At 51.0% G+C, this 17,088-nt stretch overlaps 1 protein-coding gene across 4 annotated transcripts in view; it reads right to left on the reverse strand.

Annotated features, from left to right (window-relative positions):
- Vav2 (vav guanine nucleotide exchange factor 2) overlaps positions 1–17,088 on the reverse strand; it is a 168,636-nt gene that overhangs the window by 123,519 nt on the left and 28,029 nt on the right. For all 4 annotated transcript variants that reach the window (XM_076928331.1, XM_034495800.2, XM_034495797.2 and 1 more), the window contains exon 2: positions 4,982–5,098. In XM_076928331.1, the coding sequence (XP_076784446.1) occupies positions 4,982–5,098 (117 nt within the window). The remainder of the gene's footprint in view (positions 1–4,981; positions 5,099–17,088) is intronic.

Here is a 17,088-nt window from a genome sequence, read left to right on the forward strand (position 1 = left end):
GGACTCATATGTGCCACTTCCTGGGTTTCGGCACTGGATGAAGCAGGTTGGCTGTTCACAGGTATGGTTATGAGGGAGAGCACATCTGGGAGAGGACCAGACTAACCTGGACTCTGGGGGTGAGGAGGAGAGGAAGGGAGCACAAAGAGCACCTGGGAACCAAGAAGACATGTAGACAAAATGACTGAGTTATATAGAAAAGAGAAGCTGGAAGAAGACAGGTAGCGCTGAAGCCGAAGAGGGTTACAGTATGGTGCAAGCGGGCAGAGTACGGGCAGAGTACGCGATCAGGAGGATGCTGTAACAGCAGCTTGCGAGTAGGAAGAGACTGGTGGCCAGGGTCTGCTTTGATATGTTAAGTAGTACCCCAGTTAGCCACTTGTCCATTTGAGTTTGAGACCTAACAGAGACTACCCTACAATCCTCCCCTTCTCTGTCTCTCCCTCCTGCCTTCTTCCATGCTTCCTGTTTTCTGACCCTTCGAAGGATACACTTTACCTTTTGAAACTCTGTGACCTTCACCTCACCCTAAAAGGCAGGTTAATATCCTCAGCAATGTCAGACCTCCCTGTTCCCTGCTCCAGCACTGCCCACAGCTCTCCACGATGCAGGCCTGTCAATGGGCCTCCTCCACACAGGAGAAGAGGGCACAGCAGTCTCTGCACACACCTGGAAGTGAGGCTTAGGGAAACATCATAGCTCAGAAGGCAGTAGACCTAGACCTCCCAGAGCCATGTTGAAAGGAATGGGAATCCAAAAACAGCCACTGACCCTGAGCAGGAAGCTGGCCACTCTCTGGGAGCCTCAACTTCCTGTTCCACAACATGAGAGAACAAAGACATACAGCACAGAGGACTGACAGAGAGGCAGTGCACACATCACAAGGCAGAGGCAACTACTATCCTGATGTCTGTCATTTCTAGGAGCTGAAATCTCAGAGGAAAGAAAACAGAATCCTCTCCAGGGTCCCCACCACACTTCCAAAGGGGTTTTAGGTTCCAAACTCCCAGGAAGAAGCCATGGGGTGGCCACAGTCCCTCCCACCCTGGGCCTCCACAACTGGACACCTTGCTGCGAGGCCAAAGCCCAGCAGCCAGAGCCTGGCTTCTGTGTTCTGTGCAGCACAACCACTCCTGACAATCTCCCAGACAGAACTTATCTGAACTAAAACCTATTAATTTTAATGTAACTCTTAGGAAAAACACCAGGGACGGCAGCCAAAGAGCCACTTCCGGAACTAACTTCTGGATCCCTGTTCTTGCTGGAACCAAAAGGGTGAAGAACCAAGCGCAGGAAGAAAATGCTTAACACTAAAAATGACAAGATGCTAAGGATTCATTTCCTTGCTAAGTTCTTCAAGTAATGCCAGGAGAGCCAGCCCTGATCTTCCTTCCCAAAGGTTCAAAGACTATCAAGAGTCAGGTCTCACCTAGGTGAGCTAAAAACTCTGCTCTCTCTCACCATGGTGAGCCTGACTCCCACAGAACCCGAAGGAGAGAAGGCCAGCAAAAACAGATTCAGAAGACATCAGGTAGTCTTCACAGGATCAAGGTTTCCCCAGCCCTGTAGGGCAGTAGGTCTCAACCCCTTTGGCAAATGTCCATCTCCAAAAATATTTACATTGCAATTCATAACAGTAGCAAGATTCCAATTATGAAGTTCCTACTTCAAAGACAGTTTTATGGCTGGGATCACCACAACATGAGGAACTGTGAAAGGGTTGCAGCATCAGAAAGGTTGAAAACCACTGCTCTACAGTCTCAGAGAACCTCCCTCCCCAGGTACTCCAAGCCAGGAAAACAGAACAGAACCAGGGGGGTGGTGGGCCTCCCAGCCTCCACTGCACCTGCCTGGCTCAGCTCCAGCATAAAGGGGATGGAGTGAAGCCATCATGACCAGAGTGAGGATCTTTGAGGAAACACAACCAGCCAGCCCCACCTCTGACAGTACCTAGCTTGGGCACCCAGATGCTCGTTAACATACAGACTGCTCCCATGTTGATACACAGCCCCAGCACTTAAACCTCCTCCAGTCCCAGGTCTAGCCTTGTACTAACCACAGGTTGTCCCTATAAGAGGGAAGGAGGAGGGCTATGCACGGGAACTTGTCCAACTCAGCGAAGCTGATGAGTGAGCCTGATACCGAGTTGAGCCACAAGGACTGACAAGTGGAGACCCGGTCAACCTCACTCACAGAATGAGCACCCAGCACACAGTATATAGCATCAGCACTGAACATGAAAACCACATAGGCTGCCTCCATGGCCAGCTCAGATGGTGAGCCACAGCCTCGGGGCTACAGACAGCTGCAGGGGTGGAGCAGGTATTAGATGCACACCCTTCTGGACAGACTTTTAGAGCAAAGCCCCACCCCCACCCCCACTGCCACTATCTGCAAATGGGGCCTGGAGAATCTGCAAGGTGGTAGCCTTCTGCTGACAGAGCAAAGACACACCCAGCCTGCTGGGTTCCAGAGTTCCAGCTTAGTTACCAGGCTTTATCCTCCAAGGATACAAATGCTGTGTCTGCAAACAAAATAACTGAAAGACGGACCCAGGGAGAGGCTGGCACCTCCCTGTGACATTCTGGGTTGGTTCCTACCATCACTGGTAGTCAGTGACAATGCTAATAGGATCAACTCAGCATAAGGGGACACTGCAATGGCCTGCCAGCCTGGGCACCTCCACTCCCATCCTCTCTCTCTCTCTCTCTCTCTCTCTCTCTCTCTCTCTCTCTCTCTCTCTCTCTCTGTGTGTGTGTGAGTGTGTGTGTGTGTGTGTGTGTGTGTGTGTGTGTGTCTGTCTGTCTAGAGGCACTGGGTTAGGTGTCCATTCACACAGCAGGGGTGCAGAAAAACCTGGTCCCCCCAGCCCACCCTCAAGAATGGAAAGGGTCTGAAGCAGCAACAGGCAGAGGATTAGTGGTCCTAGGAGCTCCTGTAAGGCAGAGCATGAGGCTGGACCCTACCCCTCAGCAAGGCTACAGAGTCTCCACAGTAGGACCACCTCCAGCCCCAACACCCCATCCTATGATTCAAGGTCCAAGTCCAGCACCCACTCCCATTTCCCATAAGCATATGCTGGGACTATGCCAGGGAGACAAGACCAGAGGCCAAGGTGACTAAAAAGGCCCTGGTGAAGCCCACACATGCAGCAGGCACAGTGTACTCACTGCGGGGGCAGAGCTGCCTCATCAAAACTGCTGACAATGACAAGGGACCCTTCTTTATAAACAGTCTGACCACACAGTGGGCCGATCGAGTGATGGAAGCTTAATCCAGATTTATGTGCCTTAAATTATGCATTCCACCACAGCAAATTAAAATCAAAATGAAATTACATGATATTATTCACTGAGCACTCCAGGGTTGAACTGCTGAACAAAGTGTGGGTTTGGTTAGAGTTTTCCCATCTTTTTCTCTATATGGTTATTCCTGGGATGTGTGTGTGTGTGTGTGTGTGTGTGTGTGTGTGTGTGTGTGTGTGTTCCAGTTTTCAAGTCTCATTCGCTATTCAGTTAATCAATGCCTGGTGCATGCATGAATGGGTGTGTGCGTGTGTTTCAGCACTCTCCAGAATCTAGGCCATCAGCTCCTCCTACCCAGAATGCTGTACAAACTCATCTCAACTACTTCCAGGAATAAAACCAGGAAAAAATCCCAAACAGACCTATCAGACTGAGAAGCCACTCGCAGACCAGGATACCACCAAGGCACCACCCAAACAGAAGGAAGCACAACTCTGTACGTACATGATATTGCATGAACCTCCCTGCACCTGCCAGGACCTCTGGGCATCACAGAGACCTTACTCCACATTACTTGGCCTTGGCATATTTCTGGAACCTTAGTGCAAGCCTTCATGACCCCCTTCACTCTTGCATCCCTCATGCCTGACAAACCTACAATATCACTTGCACGGTACCAAGTTCTGCTAACAGCTAAAGGCCTGGTCTCTCTGCAAGTCAGAGCTGAAGAAGCCTCTGTATGCTTTTATAGCCAAAAGAAACCTCTAAAAACTGGTCCCACATAGAAACAGACTCTCAAAGGCAACTCACAGGGACAGATGCGAGCAGAAGCCCAGTCCTGAGCTTCGCAGAGGAGCCCCTTGAGGAACACACTGCTCAGCATTTATATTTGAAAAGTTTGCTCTCCTGTTCACATCCTGGACTCGTGGGCCGTTTCCTCAAATACGCAGTCTGAGGATGGTCCTCGGGGAAGTCAGGCTGTGCCTGTCTCTGCCTCCTGTCAGCAGCAGGCTGAAGCAGCTAGCTCAGAGGCTACGCCAGGCTGTGAGGGAAGGGCGGGCAGCATGGGAGCTTTAGGAGACAAGCTAAGGTCTGCACTCATGATCCCACCTACAACGAATCAACAGGGGGCTTCAGCTAACATGAATGAAGCCCTGAGTTAGATCCCTACCACTGCAAAACCAATGGTAATATACATTGTAACCCCCAGCACCCAGATGAGGGCTAGAAGATCAAAAATTCAAGGTCACCCTCAGCTACATACAAAGTTCAAGGCTAACCTGAGCTACATGAGACTGTATTATAGGAAGCAGAAGCAGGCAGATTTCTGTGAGTTCAGGACCAACCTGGGCTGTTACACAGAAAAACACAGGGTGCGGGGAGCAAACAAAAAATGAGTTATCAATATTTCTGGTGGTACCTAACCCTGTTCCTCTATACCCATGCTCACCAGGAAGCCACCAGTGAGTCTCAGCCTCTTGGGTCTTTGCATCTGCATCTGCCTGCCCTCTGGTTCCTCTCCCTCACTAGGGGGTGTCTCCCACACTCAATGTTTGTGGCATCACCTACATTTAGGCTTGGGTGGTTCCCCTTGACTAAGAAGGAGGGTCCACCCTCCTGCTCCATCCACCCTGCCACACAAACCTGGCTTCAACATGTTCCCATCTGTGACACAGAGTTGGCGAATGGCCAGCCTGTGCAAGTGTGTGTCAAGCCCACACCAAGAGCCCACTCACCTTCCCAAAGTCTCGGACATCAAAGAGGTCGAAGGGGTCAAACAGCTCACTGTTCCTTAGTCCAAATTTGTCGTGGCAGACTTTGAGGAAGGTGCGAATATTCTTCAGACACAGGAACTAGAGAGAGAGAGAGAGAGAGAGAGAGAGAGAGAGAGAGAGATATTAGTAAGAGGACATCATCACAGAAAACATCAGTCATGTCTGCCACAAGCTCCTGCCTTGGTGAGCCCATGCAGAGGGGTTAGGCAGTTGAGCAGAAGACATTCCTACGCAGGCTGAGGAGGTGGGCTGGAGTGTAGAGCCACTGCAGCCTCTGGCCTCTCCCAGGGTGCAGGATGTTCCATTTACGTTGGTCCGAGGGTGGGACACTAGATCAAAGCCAGCTAACACACACCCTGCCCTGGTATATCCTGTGCATCCAATGCTGACAGTCACGGCAGCAAAGAAACACACTGGCTCAGACAGAGCACCTCATCTCTCCGTCTCCCTCTCTGTCTCTCAGTGTCTCTCCGTCTGTGTGTGTGTCTGTACATGTATGAGCACATGCTCATATAAACTCATGCACATGTGTGCGCCTGTCTGTCTGTCTCCATATCACTCTCATTTCCTCCAAACAACATTTAGAATGAACTGTGTACACCGCATGCTTTATCCCTAAACACCTGAGCATGCATTTCCTGGAACAATGACATCATTGTACATGTTCACAGCACAGTCAAGTCAGAAATTAGCACAGATGCCACCCAATCTGCACATTACATTACATAAAAGACAACCAGAATGGACTTTATGATAAACAAAAAGGGAAGGGTGTAAAAGGGAGGGGAGGGGAGGGGAGACGGGGAGAGGTAGGGAAGGGGAGAAATCTGGTTGGGAGGGAAGGGGAGGGGGAAGAAGTCTGGCTGAGAGCCCAACCCAGGATCGCATGGAATATTGCAGTCACTTCCCTTTAGTTTCCACTAAACTAGAACTGGAGTGTCCTTTATATACTCTCTCTCGTACAGTCTGTGTCACTAGACACATGTACCCAACAAGCACTTCAATGTTAACTTAAGCCATGCATGGCTGAGAACCACTGATAGGGACCACATGGGTACAATGTGCTCCTCATCTCTATCTTCTATAACCTGACGGTTCTGAAGAGTACGCTTCCTGTGAAGGTCCAAGGGTCTAGATTCAGCACAGAAAGCATTTAGGGGAGAAGAGTTTGTGTGAGTGGTAACAGCCTGGGAAAAAGCCACCCTGGTGGTGGATGGGTCACGCACACACATTGCTATACCATAAATGCTTAAAGCACCAAGCTGGATGCTTGGAATGGGAAGGTAGACTAGATATAGTGGCCTACTCCTGCACCTAGGAGGCTGTGGCAGGAGGACAATGTGTTCCAGGCTAGCCTGGGCTACCTAGCAAGACCTTGTCTCAAAACAAAGAAAGATGGAATAAGAGGAAATGATCAGGAAGATACAGGTTTACATATCTCAATTAAAAGACTCAAAAAGACAGACGTGGAGACAGTGTGACCCACAGGCAGAAGGCCATGTGATGGAGGCCACTGCATCCCCAGCAGCCAGCAGCAGCTGAAGAGAGGCTTGGGGCTCAGCCTCCCTCAGAACACCATCACAGTCAGTCTCTGACCTCCACCAGCAAGAGGACACACTTCTGCAACTATAAGCCACAAATCAGCAGACACGTACACTTAGGCAGAAAACAACAGTGCACTCACAGCTATCAGCCTGGAAACTGGGGCAAGGGGGAGGCTCTTCACCCTAGAGCCCCCGGTGCCACCCCTGCCTCTCCTGCCCTGTGGAGCACTGAGCTTCCAGCCTAGCTCAACTATTTCTGCCCATGGCTCCTCTCCATTTCCACTAAGCATTTATTTTAATTCCTCCCTGGCCTCCCATTTTGGAGTTAATTACACAGGTCCTGACCATAATCATGGTCAGTGAGGCCAGGCTTCTTTTCAGGGTGCAGCACAGTCTAGTGTCCCTTGTCCCGTGGCCCAGCCCCAGCCCGCACCCACCCCACCACCACTCCCACCAGTGACCACTTGGGCAGCCTAACCTTCAAGAGCCCCGCCCCTGGAAAACAGCCACACGGGCAGAAGCTGGCTTCATGAACAGGGACAAAGGTCCTGGACGCTGAAATGAGTATCTTCCAGGAAGCAACTCGCACAGCAGCTTGCCGCCTTTCACGCAGAGCATCCCATAATCTACTCACTCTGTGTCCTTATTCACTGCCATAGTCCTGTGGGCGATCTTATCTTACTTACACAGAAGAAAACCAAGGCAGTAAATAGACTAAGGACTTTGGCACAGAAGCTGATAGCATCAAGGGCCACAAACGAGCCCATCCATTATCTGCTTCTGAATAGAGGGCACTTGAGATGAAAGGGTTCCTGGGGGGCACAGGGTCACCAGTTGTCCATTCCTACCAACAACACACTTAATTCCCTCTCTCATGTGATACAATTAGGGAAACCGAGGCCCAAAGGGGTAGAGGTTGGTGGAATACCTAGCTGGGAAGGGCAAGCCCACAAGCCCATGGCAGTTGTCAGACTCTCCCCTTCCCATGGGGCGGGGTTGCCTATGGAGGCGGGGTTTCCCATGGAGGCCGGGCAGCAGGCACTGTTGGTGCATCTCAGATCCCTTCTTCCAGGACTTCCTGACACCAGGAGGGCGCAACCCTGCCAGTTGAGGCCACTCACTCCTATACTGCAGAGACTGGCTCAGATTCTAGACAGTTCTGAGGTTGTGGGTAAGAGAAAAAGAGAGAGGCCTGAGGCAGCCGCAATCGTGAAGGAATATAGGCGAGTGAGGTGCAAGCACACAACAGAACCTGGTTGCAGGCCCATCCTTATTGCATCAGGGGTACGCAACATTTTCTTACTCATCTGGCTTATCCTTTGGGGCCTTCATAGGACAGCCAGAGGCCTCAAGGTATCCTGATGTAACACTCAAGCTCAGAGGGATTCTGGTGAGTGTCCACATGAGTGATAGGGCTGCCAAAGGGACAGCAAGCAGCAGCCACTGTGTTTGTTTGAAACACTAGAGGGCACAGGCAGCACCTCCTGTTGGGGGCCGACTTTTAGCAGAAAGCAGCTATCAGCTTTGCAGCCATCTTGAGCCATATACCCTGACATGAGACTTGGATTACAATAGCTACAACAGCTGAGCACACTCTGATAATCTTGGTTTAGATACCTTGAGATTAAAGGTGCGTGAGATTAAAGGTGTGTGACTTAAGAGTATGACTTAGAAGTGTAGAGATCAGAGTTAGAGACAAGACCTAAGGGCATGATTATAGGTGTAACTTAGAGGCGTGGCTTAGAAGTGAGACATATAAAAGGCAGAGACAGAACAGATCAGAAGACAGACTATAGAAGACAGAACCAGAAGACAGACTATAGAGGGAGAATCAGACAGGAGACACTTAGACAAAGAGAGACTGAAGAATAAACGGGATTGAATCACACCCTGTCTGGTCTCCATTCTTTGAGCCTGCCCTCACCCTCGCTCTTGCTGAACCTCGACCCGCAGACCGGAGCAGCAGCTTGGGCCGGGATACAGTGGCCGCCCAAACGTGGGTCGGCCCAGGCCTCAACATTTTGCCTGGGCTGCAACATTTATTTTGGCCACCCCAACGTGGGGCTAGTGTGGACCCCAACATTATTTTGGCGCCCGAACAGGGACTCGAGCTTGGGCCCCAACAACCTCCTATTGTTCTTGACCCTCCCTGGGTTCCACTTCTTGGTCAAACAACCCTGCTTAGTGTGGCCTTGGTGGTGGTGAGTCCCAGAGTAGACTGAGCTGGAAACATTAGCAGCGACTCCTAGAGAACCTAATCAGGCTGAAATCACACTGGCAACAGGACAGTCTCTAAGCCCGGGTACCCACACACCTCCCCAGGCTCAGCAGGACAAGAAGCCTGGGTGCTGTTCCCTGTCATCTGTCATTCAGCTATGGCAAGGATTGGGGGAGGGAGCACACATGTGAGCTGCCAGGAGGCCTAGCAGCAAGGAGGGGAGTTTTCAGTTCCAGCCCAAGTGGTCTCAGAACAGCCACTTCTCCATGGGGCTTTGAAACCACCTGGCCATGGGAAAACAGCTCTCCCCAGTCTAAAGGAGAGACAGACCCATTGGGAGAAGCAGCCAAAAGGCTGTGGAGACCATCACCTTTGTAGGGCTTCTGAACACAGCCAGAATGGCAGTCAGGCCTGCCCTGCAAAGCACATTCTACATGAAAGTTCTTTGTTCAGCACTGAGATATGGACATAAAATAGAACCAGACCAGAAGAGCTAGTTCACCCTAAGGCCACACAGTTAGCTAAAGTCATGCTTAGTTTCAACTGCTACCTTGACACACTCGGAAAATCACCTGGGAAGGGAGTCTCCAGCTCCAAAGGGATTGTCTAGATCAGCGGTTCTCAAATTTGACTCCCATTAGAGAGTCAAACGACCGTTTCACAGGGGCTGGCCTAAGAGCATCAGAAAACATAGATATTTACATTACTGTTCATAACAACAGCAAAAACTGCAGTTATGAAGGAGCAACAAAACGAGGAACTATATTAAAGGGTTAGCACCAGGGAGGTTGGGAATCACTGGTTTAGATCAAGTTAACCTAAGGACTTATCTGTGAGAAACTATCTTGATTAAGTTAGTTAGATAAGGTAGAGCCAACCCACTGTGGGTGCCAGCCACTGGTCTGGGGACTTGGACTCTAAGAACGGAGAAAGCTAAGAAGTAAGGTAAGCATTAATTTCTCTCTGCTCTTAACTGAGCTTGACAGAAGTAGCTGCCTCAAGTCCCTGTTGCCCTGACTTCCCACAACGGAGACAGTGAGAAGTCAACTTTTTCTCCCTAGCCTGCTCTTGTCCAGGTCTTCTGCCACAGTGACAGAAGTAAGTCAGAACACTGGTCCTCAGCCTGGAATGTGCAGTTTGAACATTGGGGAGATGGGGAGGTCAGTACTGACCACTGGGGACAAAGGGCCATCTCAGGTGTCATGGTTTATATATGCTTGGCCAAAGGAGTGGCACTATTTAGAGGTATGGCCTTGTTGAAGTGGTGTGTCACTGTAGGTGTGGGCTCTAACACCCTCATCCTAGCTGCCTTCAGATGAAGATGTAGAACTCTCAGCTCCTCCTGTGCCGTGCCTGCCTGGATGCTGCCATGTTCCTGTCTTGATGATACTAAATTGAACCTCTGAACCTGTGAGCCAGCCCCAATTAAAAGTTGTCCTTTATAAGACTTGCCTTGGTCATTGTGGGGCCATGAAAGGTCAACTTGGTTTCTGGTGTGGCATAGGCCTTGAACCTCAATGGGGCAGTTGTTTGGCCACAGCCCCAGACCCCAGGCTCCTGACACACCATTGACCCACGATTTTCAGTCACGTAGGGCAATACAGCCCCTCCCTAAGAGAAGTCTGCATCACCCAACACAGGTAGAGGGCATGACTACAGGTCTCAGGCCCTAGAGAAATTTCCATATTAATGAGTTACCTAAAGGCCAGAGGGCGTAGCCAATTAAGTATTCCTTCCCAGACCCTCCTCCTTACAAGCAGTATTTAACCAAAGGCCCACCCTGGGGGGGGGGGGGGGGTACCGCCAAATCATCTACATCCCACCATAAAAATAAAGCTTTGGAAACTCACAGACTTTCACGTGTAATTTTGGGACCTGCCTTCGTGTTCCACAACGGAGGTCTGCATCTTCAAGCAAGCTAGCTGAGCTGTTCCAAGCCAAGCAAGTTTCCAAAGAATCCCTTTTCCACAGAGTATCACCAGAGCTCTCCCCCCAACTCCCCACATTTCTCTCAGCTGCGGGCCAGCCCCGTACACTCCTTGTCTCCATTCTGCTTCAGCTTTCCAATGGCATCTGGGAGGCACAGAATTGAGGCCAGTCGGTCCCCGGCTGCCTCCTGGCCCGGGGATCCCCACTCGAGAGCCCTGTGCTCCCTCCCCCTGCGGCACCTGCGAAGAACAAAAGACAGGTAGGTGGGGACTCACAACTCAGCCAACAGAATGAACCCACAAGCCATTCGTTCCCCGCAGGTCATAGTGTCTGTTCACAGCAGTAAAGACATCAGGTTTCTGCACTCTTGCCATCACACACCTGTAAGATCTGGACCCTGGTGCGCAGACCATCCCTCTGTCCCACACACCAACCAGCTCGAGCAGTCTGGTCATGGGCAGCCCAGGGCCAGGGCTCGAAGCCACAGCAGCAGCATAGTCTTGCCTCACTAAGGATGAGGTAGCTCTGTGCTTCCCAGGAGGGCTGGTCTCCATGACATTTTTGCCGGTCAGCCCACCTGCCCTAGGAGTCCATGAAAGAATAGCAAGGTGCCCAGGACTACCCTCTCTCTACCACAGACCCGGCTCCTGGCCTGGCGCTGGAGCCCCACATCTCTGAAAAGGTTCAGCCCAGAGCTCCAGGCCCTTCCAAGTCTGATCTCTGGGAGTATCCATGGCTGACTCATAACACCCACAAAGACTCCACTGTACAGGGTTTTCCAGAACTCCAAGGCACTACGCCAGAGCCCCACTGAGCTGCCCATAGCAGTCAGTCCCAAGTCAATACAGCGATAAAGAAACCCAGGTTCCAAGTCCCCCTCCTGGCCTGTCTGAGCTCACAAGCCAGGATTCCACACAGCTGGGGGGCAGATCTGAGACATTTGATCTCCAAAGCCAGATTGTTAGTACTGTTAAGCAATCCTGTGCAGGTTTCAGGACAGAAGGACAACAAGATGTCTTTAAAGAAGTCAGTCCTTTCAGGAAAATCCTGTCTACAGCAGGGACCATGGAGGCACTAAGAGTAAAAGCCCAGCCATTGCCCTACATCTCTATACTGACCCAGACCCAATGTTGGAAGTACGGTGAGATTCTTTAAAGCATTTTGCATACAGTAACCAACTAGCAGGTGTACGCCATTCGCAGTCAGAGCCCTGTGGCCGTCACACACCTGCAATCCATCCTGACAAGGGGGCTTCCATTTTCAAACCCATTTGCAAATGCAGAAACTTTAGACATGAGAACGGGAAGGGACTTGAGATCTGAACCCAGGCCAGCTAAGCTCCAGGGTTGCCGACTGGCTGAGGAGGTGGGGACTCACTCCTCTACCTCTTCACCTCCTCATCTGGGAACCATCACCAACAGAGCTCTCACCTCCCACTTTTATCTCCTGGTCCCACCTTTCCCAAGCCCCTCAGATTCAGCCACATTCTGGCATAGACCTATATAGCAGGTATGCCTGGTGGTGATGACTAGACTAACCAGTGTGGTGGAAAGCCTGCTCCCACTTGATAGCCACTTGTCTTCCTCATGACTCAGTTTTCCAATCTGTAAAATGTACACAAATTCTGTCCTATCCACAGTATTGGACCACTTCGTTCAGGATAAGCAACCGTTGACACAGGATACCTTCTGAGGAGGTACAGAAGGGTCCTGTTGGCCGTGGTATGTTATCAGGGGCTTTGAGAGCTGTACGTAAAGCTAGGCCACACCTGGCATGCACCAGGAACCTTCCTTGCCACCCACCACCACCCTAGTGATGGTGAGCCTGGCACCTGTACCAGATTCTAATCAACTCTTGCCTCCAAAGAACAGCCACGAAGGGCATCGAGGAAGACGTCAGCTAGCCAGAGACTCTGGGGACAACACACTCAAGGTCTCTGCTCAAAAGCAGTCCCCCCTAAAGCTGACCCCCCATGTTTCCTCTGTGCGCTCAAGGGTCTGCCAGAGACCAGACTCACTGTCATAGGCCCTGGAGGAATGGGAAAGCCACACCCAGGAGGGAAAGCACAACAGTTCCCCACACACAGAACAGCACTCTTTCAAAGCCTTAAAGGCTCTGAGAAATGGGGATCTCCATAGGCAGGTACCCTGCTCTGCAGAAAGGCTTGGAAGACTACCAGTGACCGCTGGTAGTCCTTACAAAATATTCCAACAAGAGGAGCTAAGACAGGTCTGCTTCCAGTGTCCCTGCTTCTGGCTGGCATGATACTGTGCCTCCCTGGAGCTTTGGGTCCCGTCAGTCAGAGCTAACTGGCAGCTAGGGATGACTTTGATCAATAAAAAATGGGAAAAGGAATTAATGTCTTGCTTTATTTATGCCAGGCCCATCCCAAAGCCATTTAAAGTGGCATCATTACTATTTAATAGGTTAGTTTGCTGGAATGAATCAAATTTGGGGCTCCTGGAGTAGATAAACAGGTGATCTGGGTGACAAGCTAGCCAGACAGTCCCCAGGGCACACACCAAGGCCACTTGCTTTCTCTATGGCCCAAATACCCTGGGTAATGCCCAGCCCACTGCAGGGGCTCAGGAGCTGGTAAACAAATGGATGGAAGTCCACAAAGCACCTGCCCATGTCCTCCAACTACAGGCACGACAGCCTTGCATCTTCCCAACAAAGGGGAATATAGCTACCCTAGCATCAGAGGAGTAGACAGACAGACAGACAGAGCTGTTGCTACTGCTACTACAGGAATAACCTGATTCTGGAAACAGCCCTGCTAAAAACAGCTAGGTAGGTAGAGTTGGGGACTAGCCATGACACCTGCCTTATTTATCACACACACACACACAGCCTCTGCACTTTGACCTCAGATGAGAAGCTGAAGCCAACAGGCTGGGACTAACTGGAACAGGGCTGCCCAACACCATCCTATGGTCACCCACAGCACCTTGAGACTTCCCAGGCTGTGTCCTGGACCATCGTGACACCACCAGACCCGGGTGGTGAGATAGTTGAGCTGGTGTGATGTCAGGCTTCCTGGGAAGAGTTCCAGCCAACCCATCCATTGCTGTCAGTGAGAACACCCTGGAGAAGACGGGGAGGGGGTGATCTGAGGAGCATAGGGATTTGATTATGTCTGGATGATTTAACATGAATACTTCCTGTATGCTTCCTCAGCTGCACACACACATCCAGATGAGTGCCAGCAGCTGGGGATGAGCCCAGTGCCTCCAGGCAGGGGATGGCCAAGTTTCTCCCATACAGGGCTGGAAGGCTGAAGGACCCTATGAGAACTGAGAGGAAGCAATATTATCGTTGCACCCCAGGTCTGCCAGGGATAGGCCTTGCTACCATTATCCCTATTAGAATCTGCTTGTCCTCAGTGGAGGGAGTCCACCCACCAGGAGCAGGCAGAACACCAGAGATAGCTGGCTTCTCCAACAGGGCAGCAGAATGGACAAGCTAAAATGTATATCTCCTTTACCATTTCCCAAGGTCCCCAGGCTGCAGTGTCATTCGGAATCAGCACTTAAATGCCAGGTGGCGTTTCTACCTTCTCCAACAACAAACAGCACCAGATGATCACCAGGCCAGGTCAGGCATTTTGCCAGGCCAATCGTAACACTGCTGAGCTCCTTCCCTCAAATGTACCCTTGACCTGATGCAGAAACAAAAAGCCCTGGGGGTGGGGGTGGGGGTGCTCAGAGCACAGGGAGCAGGGGGCAGGACAAGCCAGGGTGTGCTCGATTCCCAGAAAAACACCAAAATCTCTGGTGAAGACTCACGTGAGCACAGGACAATGGTTCCCCCAAAGGCTGAGTCTGCATACCTCCCTCATACTTTGGGAGTAATAATCCAGATGACCCAGAAAAGAAACCAAAATGTTTCAAAACAAGTGAGCCCTCCAAGCTAACCCTGTACAATCAATGCTTCCAGGCCCTGCTCGAGACACTGTTCTTCCCCCCAAAGTGTCTGGGCACTGACCACCCTCCTGAGGCTTCACTGGCCTGCCACTCCTTCGTAAGAGGCCGTGGATGCTGCAGGCAGTGACACTCACACACTCTGGAACTCATACCATGCCTTCCGTCCCAACTTCCTGACCTTTTCCCTTTCAATCGGTTCCCAGAGTGAAACTGGGCCCACTCTCCTCTGGCTCTCCTACCCCCATCTTCCACATAGGTGTGGGCGCCTGGGCTGCCTGCTTGGCACTGTGCACAGGGTGCTGTGAAATAGCAAGAGGCTCACCAAAGACTCAGAGAGGACTCTGAAGAATGCAGAGGGTACTGAGCCCGCGTAATTAGAACTTGACTAGATTCAGAAGCACCAGCAGAGTTTTAAGGCTTGTCTGGAAGGTGCTTCCAGAAAGGATTAAGTGAGGGGGAGACACACACCCCAAATGTAGGCAGAGGCAACCTACAGGCTAGATTTGGGATGGAATACAAGTCAAAGAGAAACCCGTCAGCACATGGTATTCATTCTTTCTCCCTCTCCTCCTTCCTGCTGGCTATGGGGTAAACTACACACTCAATGCTACAACCCTCTTCTCACAGTTACAGACTGAAACTCTGAGAGCTTAAAAAAAAAAAAAAATCCTTCTCCATTAAATTGTGCCTGGTATTGTGTCACACTGAGCAGAAGGCTAGCTAAGCCTTGCAACATGAAATTGACAAGTCTTTGATCCAAGCCAAAACCCCAAACCCTAACCCAGCCCTCAAATCCCAGGGCCTCCCAAAAAAAGGACAGGAATGAAGCCTGTTTGTAGCCCTTGGTCCCAGCAGACCCTACAGGCGACCCAGCCCCTGGCACAGGCACAGGCATCGCACTGACAAAGTCTCTCCTTTAGATTCCCTGAGCTGAGTACTACAGGAGCCCCCAAGCTATTGTCAGCAGGGGTGGAACCTAAGAAACCAGATTCTGTCACCACAGCCTTATGGGTCCATCTGCATCCAGAGCTTTTTACAGAAGAAACTAAGCAGGTGGTCCACTCACCCAGAGCTAAGGGGAGCTTGTCCCAACCTTAGAAGTACTCCTTTATCCATACCTGGGAACAGAGTGACCCAGGAAAGCACTCAGCTAGACATGGAAAGAACAGGTGAGCAGGCAGGAGACTGTACTCAGTTCTGAGACCCTATCAATCCACAGACACTTAATTGACATCCATTGCAACCTAACCTCAGAAGATGTAGCCTGAATCCAGCAGAGGTGGTGGCAAGAGAATAATCGGCTCTCTGCCCAGCCGCCCTCCCCTCCCGCCCTCTATGTGGCTAATGGCCTGTCTGAGCCTCAGGGATAAGAGTGGCCCACAGTATCGAAACTTCAAGGTCAGGGTTTTCAAAGCAAAGGTTTTCTATAAAGCTAGCAGGAAATTGCTTTTCTAGTATCTCCTTGTATAACCATCTTCCTTAAGCCGCTCAGAATGCCGCCCGAGGGTTCAAATCCAACTCTCTGCTGCCCAGCAATCCAGGGCAGACAAGACTGAGAGATTAGCCCAAATGCTGCCTCGCCATGTCCTCACTAACTCTCTCACCTCCCTTCATCCCCTCCTCTGCTGCAATCCAGCAGCCAGACCATTAACAAGCTGCCCGTGAAATTGCCTAGGCTCTGCCTCTTCATCTCCTCCATCTCTTCCTCCCCTCTGGAGATCGGCCTCCAAGGTCACTCTGGGAAAAACAGCTCTCTCCTCCAAGCACCCCTTCTCCTGTGCAATTTGGACAATCCAATTCCACACAGACCGGGCCGAACACTATCCACTGCTCTTTCCCCACTGCGAGCTGACAGCGAAGCCAAATGCATCCCTTAATGGTTGGCACACGTCAGATTATCACTTTCCCATCTGCGCAAATGAGTCTTGCCGTTACCCCTTCCTGCTGAGCTGAAAATGTGGTAGGAAAATCCTAAGAGTAGTATCAGGGAGTTCCCAAGCAGGAGAACCAAATCAAACATTCTTCCATGATCTAAAGCCAGGAGCCAACAGCCCTAAGCTATGAGGTGGCAGGATGGGAGCAGGCCTCTCTGCAAAGGGCTCAGACCAGCCGTATGCGTGACAAAATGTCAACATTCTTGGATACACTGTGAGTACACAATCTCTGGGAGTAAGGGGGCGACAGCCGACCCTTGGGAATACTGAGGACAGGCTTTGAGTGACTTCACTTACAGTCCCTGCTCAGGATGCTGGATGTACACTAGAAATCTGTCCACAGTCCCCTAGAGATACCAGTTACTGGGAAACAGACCCAGGGACTGGATTATCTTCTGGAGCTCAAAGATAATCTAGCATCCTTACCTGCTCTCCAGGCGCACCACCAGGATCTGGACGTTAGTCTGAACACACACCTGTCACATCACTGCTCAACACCTGTGTCCTCACCTGCCCA

Source organism: Arvicanthis niloticus, chromosome 2, assembly GCF_011762505.2.
Source record: "Arvicanthis niloticus isolate mArvNil1 chromosome 2, mArvNil1.pat.X, whole genome shotgun sequence".
Lineage (NCBI taxonomy): Eukaryota > Metazoa > Chordata > Mammalia > Rodentia > Muridae > Arvicanthis > Arvicanthis niloticus.